The following is a 7,868-nucleotide window of genomic DNA, read 5'->3' as shown; positions in this document are numbered from 1 at the left end:
ATATATATTTCAAATCTTTTTCAAAACAAACATGATTTTAAAAATATTTTATTTATAGAAAAATGATTTTAAGATACGTAAATTGCTATAAATATTCCAAATCTTTGACAAACCAAACATAAATGACTCTAAAGAGAAATAGATGTAAAAATCTCTTAAAATAATATCATTTAAGTTTATCTTACCAAATCGTTTGGCGCATTTAACATCCTACCAATAATAAAAATCCTAACACCAAAGAGTTTTTATAAACGTAATATCATTTAAATTTATCTTACCAAAATCGTTTGGCACATTAACTTCTTACCAAAAAAATAAAAATTCTAACACCAAAGAGTTTTTATATTTCTTGAATTTATGAGAGATATTTCAATGCAAAACCTACACCCTTACACCTACGACCAGATATCAATTGAACTCTTCTGAATACTTTCTGATTCACATCAACGCATGAAGAAATCCAAGCCACCAAAGGCATTAAAATGCGAAGATGGGGTCGATTTGATCAGTAACATGCCGGATGCTATTCTTGTTTTGATTCTTTTGCGTCTTAAATCCACAAAAAAAGCAATTCGAAGCAGCATTTTGTCCAGACGATGGAGGAATTTGTGGACTGCAGTTCCATCTGTAGAGATAACGGAAGGAGAAAAATTAAAAAAAAGTAAATTCAAAGAGTTTGTGTATTGGGTTTTAGCAAGCAAAACCGTAGATTTGGATAGTTTTCGTCTATGTTGTGATAGTTATTACAATATGTCCACAGTCTGGCGGTGGATTCATATGGCAGTCACGAGAAACGTCAAACAACTTGACTTGATGGTTTGCACTAAGGAGAATGCTGAAGCTTTCGAGTTACCCCATTGTCTGGTAACTTGCAGTTCCTTAGAGATATTAAGGCTAGATTTGGGCTATTGTTGTCTAAGTTTGCCGAAGTTTAAGGGATTTCCGGCACTTAGGGTTCTTGCGTTGTCTAATGTTGACTTATTGCAAGACGCTAATTTAGTAAAAGATTTTCTCGCAAGCTGCCATTTGCTTGAGGATCTGACTTTGTCGGACTGTGTGCTAAGCAAAATTGATCTTCTTTGTATTTCATGTCCAAAGCTGAAAACGCTGAATATTTACTGTGAAGACAGGCGCCGTTGTGACATTAAGATTTCTTGCCCAAAATTGGTGGATTTGTGTTTAGAGGGTGATATAGCATGTAATTTGTTCTTTGAACGTCTAGACTCCTTAAAGCAAGCTATGATTGAGGCTATGTTCGAGGGCAACACCGTACCTGTGCTGTTTCATGGAAATTCTCATGTCAAACCTTTTTGGAAGAACCTTTACTTCCTCTGTAAGGTAGATGCTTATTCTCTTTATACACAATTCTTCATTTCGGTTAAAAAATTTGCAATGTAATCAGAAAAGACTGCAAAATGTGGAAGTTCCATTTGGCACCAACCTTTAATTAAGCTTGACCCTTCTTAAGTATCCATTTTATGTAACTGAAAATGTGAATAGATATCACTCTATTATAAAAAGATTAGAACATTAAGTTTTGAAGTGTTGTTTCTTTTCTTTTTACTTAATGAGATCATAGCTTAATATGGTAAAAAAAAACTATATGGGTGTTTCTTTTTTACTTAATGTAGAAATACCCAAAGAAAGTTGTGGAATGTTGTACATCAAAATCTATAGCTTATAAGGGCTGAAATATGTACTTTTACCTTGAGTATTCCAAGAACTGAAATATGTTAGAAAATTTTATTGGACAGATGGAGGGCATGGCTCAGTTTATATACATTTCTCGATCTTTCCAAACTTTGTATTTATATATACTCTTAATCAAGTACCTACATGCTCATTGTATCACTTACTTGCTGTCCTTATTGTAGTGCATTGATGGTGCATGTGATCTGGCTCTACCTAATTTGAAGACCGTGTTGCTTAAAACAGCTATGGGTGCCTTCACTGTCGATGAACTGATCCAAATTCTCAAATATTGTCCAAAACTGGAGAATCTCAAGTTGATCATTACAGAGGTATTCTCATACCAAATTGTCATTTTTAATTTTTTTATGTATCACATTCTTGAAGCATGGTGGCTCACTTTTCTGTTTCCTTGATGTATTGTGCAATGTAAATTGCTCACATTATCTTAAATTGAGCCAATAAATATATTTTTCAAGAGCTCAAAACCTTTGTTTGGATTTTTGCACCTCAGCATGAATAACTTATGCTTTTGTTCGATGATCTAGGATTTTAATGAAAAACACGAGTTTTTGGATGAAGATGGAATAAGGAGAATCATGACTCCTGATGTAAAAAGGGTGGAGTTTTTGGAATTGAATAGAGAAAAGCCAAAACTAGTTATAGATTGGTTTGAAGGTATATTGTATTTTTCTTTCACTTGGGGTAACCAAGCTGGGTTCACTGATTATTGACTATGAAGGTAATTGTCAAATTGATTACTCTTTTGAAGAACTATTGTTACGAGAGTTCTGGTAAATTGTAAGCTAGGAGTACCAACCTATCCATGTGATAGAGTAACTAGATTTCCTGGTCCTATGTGGAAGCTTTTTGGATTTGGATTTTTGTTTCATTTTCAACGTAAACTAGAAAATACTTGTTTGGTTTTACAATTTTGTTCATATTCTGCTATAAAAACTATACAAATATGTAACCACAACACCACCAATTGTAACATCTCTCTCTCTCTCTCTCTCTCTCTCTATATATATATATATATATATATATATATATATATATATATATATATATATATATATATATATTTTGTTCATATTCTGCTATAAAAACTATACAAATATGTAACCACAACACCACCAATTGTATCATATATATATATATATATATATATATATATATATATATATATATATATATATATATATATATATATATATATATATAGGCTTAGTTATTTTGTTTTTACTAACTATTGTGTACCAGAATGCATAGATCTGGACCACAGATGGAATAGAATCAATGATCATAATTTGAGAGTCCATTATAATACAATAGGGTAACATGTATCATATAATCATACAAATTTCAGCATAAGGGTATTTTGGACAATTAACTATATTTAAAAAAGGAAATTTTCAGATTGTTAGGGATAATTAATACTTCTGATTTTAAAAATTTGAATTTTTTAAATTAATTCAATTTAATTTTAAACATAATTTGTAAACATAATCGATTTTATTCCGTAAGAATTTTTTTTGTTAGAATGATGTTCTTTCAAAGTTTTATTCTATTAGAATATTAATGAAGAATAATAGAATTCTTGAACCCCCGGTTGAAGAATAACAACATTTTAATATTTTTATATACATTCGAACTTAAATACAAATTCATATATATTCTTACATACTAATAGCCTTATACATTTTAATATATTTATACATATTCTAAAATGATATCATAAAAAATCAGCATTCTTGAATATAGAATTAATGAATAAATACAAGTGTAATTCTTAAAAAATAAGAACATTCTTAAACTGTGAGTGTGATCAATCTTTGACTCATTCTTCAAGTCATTCTTATCAGGTCTTTAAGCCATTCTTTCGACCATTCCTATCACAAATGCAACAAAAACTAAGAATGGTTAAAAGCATGTTACTTGCAATTCCTATAAATTTATACATTCTGGCAGAATACATAGAATACATTTTGGTAGAATACATACAATACATTCTGGTAGAATATATAGAACACAATCTTGCATAATACATAGAATACATTCTTGGAAAATACATAGAATAAACTCTGCTAGTTATAACTTTACATGCCACTATAAAGAATTAAAAGCATGTCTTTTGCCATTTGCAATCATATTTCTATATATATAAACATTCTAAAGCATAGAATGTATAAATGCATTCTGTCAGAATTACTAGAATGTTACTTGCAATTCGTAGCACTTTATATATCCTGGAAGAATACATAGAATATGATAGAATAAATAGAATATATTTTGGCAAAATACATATAATACATTTTCACCAATCCTTGCTCATGATAAAAAAACACACAGTGGCACCAATAACAAAGAATTGTAGAACATGCATAAATCAGTGAGAAAATATGCATATTCCATTCCAACATAAATGGAATTCGTGATTCCATTCCGATATAATTGGAATTCTTGCACATCATCAAATATTGTGCATTTTTTAGCCCAGTTTGATAAAGTTATTAAAGAAACAAAAAAAACCCTTGAATGGGTTGCGAGTTATGTGGAGACAGATAATATATTTACCCTCCTCTTCCACATGAAAATTAACCCACTACAAATGACTTTTCGTTAGTTGGATCAAGGGCTCAATTGCATTCTCCATTCCAATCCCTACATTTACCGATCTACAAAATTCATTCAATACAAAAAAAAAACAATTTAAATCAAGGGATTTACCGAAAATCAAGAAACGGGGAAGAAATCAACATGTTTGTGAAAGAATATGGTTGTGATTAATAAAAGTAAAGAAAAGAAAACATGTCGATAGCAAAAGGTTGTCAATTTGAAAGAAACAAGGATTAAATCAAACATAAAATTACTAAATCTAATATATAGGGTCAAATGCTTATTTTACTATTAAGCAAATAAATCTTACCTCAAAATTATGTGTCCGTATGTTTCAACCATAAATTGTTAGGATTTGGGTTACACTGGAAACCGGTAAGACTAGAACAAACTTCTATTTGTGTTCGACAATGATGAACTGTGGTAGGAAGAAGCTTTGGTGGTATAACGTTGTTGCGATTATCGGTCGATGATTTTGATTTTGTAGGGTTTCAAAATTTATTATCCTAATTTAATTTAAAGGGATATTAAATGTTTTGAATATTTTCTATAATTAAATATGGTATATATTACTATTATACCCTTAAAGAATTTATTAATTATTTATTTTTTTGCTAATTTGTGATTGGTGCATTCATGCACACAATAGTTGCTAGGAACATTTGAACCTAACTCTCTCTCTCTCTCTCTCTCTCTCTCTCTCTCTCTCTCTTTTTCTCTCTCTCTCTCTCTCTCTCTATATATATATATATATATATATATATATATATATATATATATATATATATATATATATATATATGGGAAAAGTGAATATAACCTTAAGGATATATAAGGTTAGGTACCCAATCTATACAAAACTACATAGTTTTGTATAATGGTTTAATTTTCTGAAAAAAAAACAATATGCGAAGTTTCCTTGTTCACTGATACTCGATGAAGGAGTACCGTGCCTTCCTTTTCGACCAGAAGCAACCCATCAAACTTCCTTCAATCGCGATTTTCCACTGATTATTCCTTGGCCATATCGATTGTACTCGGTTCTAAAAGGATTTTACTGAGCAATTGATGATATGACCAATTGATCAATTAGGTGTCTTTTATACGATGCTGCTCACCCCTTTTCCCACCTAACGAATCCTATTCAACGAGACGGTTGTGATAAAACCTCTTCCCTAAAGATTTGATGTTGAATCAAGGTATCGACTGTTGTAACACCCGTCAAAATTAGGTCAATAACAATCACATGTGATTATGCCAATCATGTAAAGTGATTTTGTTAAACTAGTAAAGTGACAAACTTACTATGTAATTCGTAATAAATTCTAATACAAGTATGAACTTTTATGATACAACTCAAAGTATACGTCCATACGATTCCAAAAATATAGAGAACGTCTAAATCTGACTTCGCGTGAAGAAGTTATGATAAACCGAACACTATAAATATCTATAATAAGAGGAATTTAAAATAGACTTAGAATTACCTATTGGAATCTAAAAGAAAGTTGTAGTACTTGGAAATACCTACGCGTGGATATAAAGAACATCAAAAACGGAGCTCGTATGCAAAAGTTATGACCTTCCGAAGATGCAGCTGTCTAAGAGCATGACACATGGCAGAAACCCTAGCCGCCTTAAGTCACGACGTGAAACGTGTCAGGGACACTAATCAGGGCTAGAAAACACGTGTTAAAGCTACGGGGTGACTCATGGATGTTCACGACGTGACCTTAGGTATGTCATGACGTGAAATGGCCCAGAACAGCCTATAAATAGCGATCAAAGCTCATTCATTTCTTACACCTTTTGCTTTCACTCTCTCTTGTTTCCGAAGGCCGTTTCCCTTCCCGAGCCTGACAACGACGAGCCTCTGACCGTTTAGATTCTATACATCACGCTACTAGGGTGAGTTTCACGGCCCCACTTTCTAATATTTTCGGGGGAAAACGCATGCTAAATATTGTATACACGATAGTATTATGTCTATATGATAATGTATTAATATCAACATAGACAGTTATATTAACCGGGATATAGTTGTTCTAAATATAATATTTTGAATATATACAACTATTATCAACTTATTAGCATGTTATTATACAAATGTAGATCTTGAGTTATACTTAGGATTCCATATATATGTTGTGTGCGATATAGTTCCGAAGATATACTCGGAAGTTCTATATGTTAATTTATAAAGAATGTTGCTATTATTGATTTTATGTTAAGATAAAACTTGGTATGATAAATGTTGTTACTGTTAGTTTTATGACAAGATAAAACTTGGTATGGTATATGTTGTTATTTTATTGGTTTTATGTCAAGATAAAACCTGGTTTTACTTCAAGTTATAGCTGTTATACTGCCTAAAAGTTATGAAGTTAGGAGTAATGTTTAAAAGCATAGTCAAGTAACTTAGGGTTTTAGACACGAAAATGCTTTTGTTGTTAGAGCTATAGGAAGCCGTTGAAGTCTACGTGAGTAATTGTATTCATCAACTAAGATTGGGGATCTTAGTGGAAATCCTCTAAACTGTAACCGTTAATCTCGTGCGAGCGAGGAAGTTGTGTATAATTAGTATACGGGTTGACAACCCCACTTGTGATTGTTAGCTACAGTTAACCATAAGCAAGTGACGAACTATCCTTTTTACTTGTTATTGTTCCGGCGTCGATGAAGCGTACGGTGTTGTTCTCATGGAAATCATGAGTGTATTGTTTCTCATGGAAATCATGAGTGTGTTTTATCAGAGGTATTGTGTCGTAGCAGCGGTTACAGGCTCATGGTAGCAAAATTTTAGAAGCATTATACTTTGTCGATATACAAGTATAAATGTTAAGTATAAGTTTCCCAAGGACTTATACTCTAAGTATAAAAATCGGATAGGTATATTACTTGTATATTAAGTAGACCACTATACCTATTCTACTTACTCGTATAGAATTGAAATAGATTTATACGTACGGTTTTACTCGTATAGAATTGAAATAAGATTTATACGTAGCAACTTAGTTTGTATGGAATTACAAACATTTATATTTTTAATATATAAGAATTATAGGTATATACTTATTTGGTAAGTAAACCATTATACCTAGGATATATATATTAATTGTTTGAGAGTCAAAATGATACTTTCAAAACTATACTTTTGTTGGAAAATGTATTATTTATATATGGAGTCAAAACCTGTGCACTCACCAACTTTATGTTGACGTATTTTAAATGCATGTGTTTTCAGGATGTTGATAACTATAATACAGGAAATGACGTTACACCGCCCAATGTTTCCGCTGACGGCCGAGGTGTGACAGATTGGTATCAGAGCTATTAACTATAGTGAATTAGTACTTTCTTAGGAAAGCACGACTATAGTTTAGGGCTTACTCTGTTAGGTTTAGGTATACCCCTTAACCTACAAATAAAAGTATTATTAAATTCTACTACTGAAGGACTACTTACGGGAGCGGTGACAGGATAGACACGTTGCTTGGGTTGCTGGATTTCAGAACAACTATATGCTAAAATGATCCTGCCCATCGACTGTCCTGACTGGC

At 31.6% G+C, this 7,868-nt stretch overlaps 1 protein-coding gene across 1 annotated transcript; it reads left to right on the top strand.

Annotated features, from left to right (window-relative positions):
• The first annotated feature begins 392 nt into the window (after positions 1-392).
• On the top strand, positions 393-2,593 carry LOC145117171 (F-box protein At4g09920-like). The gene is made up of 3 exons (XM_079053472.1): positions 393-1,338; positions 1,875-2,021; positions 2,238-2,593. The coding sequence occupies exons 1-3, from the start codon at positions 451-453 to the stop codon at positions 2,421-2,423; spliced, it is 1,221 nt and encodes a 406-aa protein (XP_078909598.1). The 5' UTR covers positions 393-450; the 3' UTR covers positions 2,424-2,593.
• Positions 2,594-7,868: the final 5,275 nt, after the last annotated feature.

The sequence above is a fragment of the Lactuca virosa genome, chromosome 5 (genome assembly GCF_052849685.1).
Source record: "Lactuca virosa cultivar CGN04683 chromosome 5, Lactuca_virosa_CGN04683_v6, whole genome shotgun sequence".
In the NCBI taxonomy this organism is placed as follows: Eukaryota; Viridiplantae; Streptophyta; class Magnoliopsida; order Asterales; family Asteraceae; genus Lactuca; species Lactuca virosa.
This window is presented reverse-complemented; position numbering and strand designations above follow the sequence as displayed.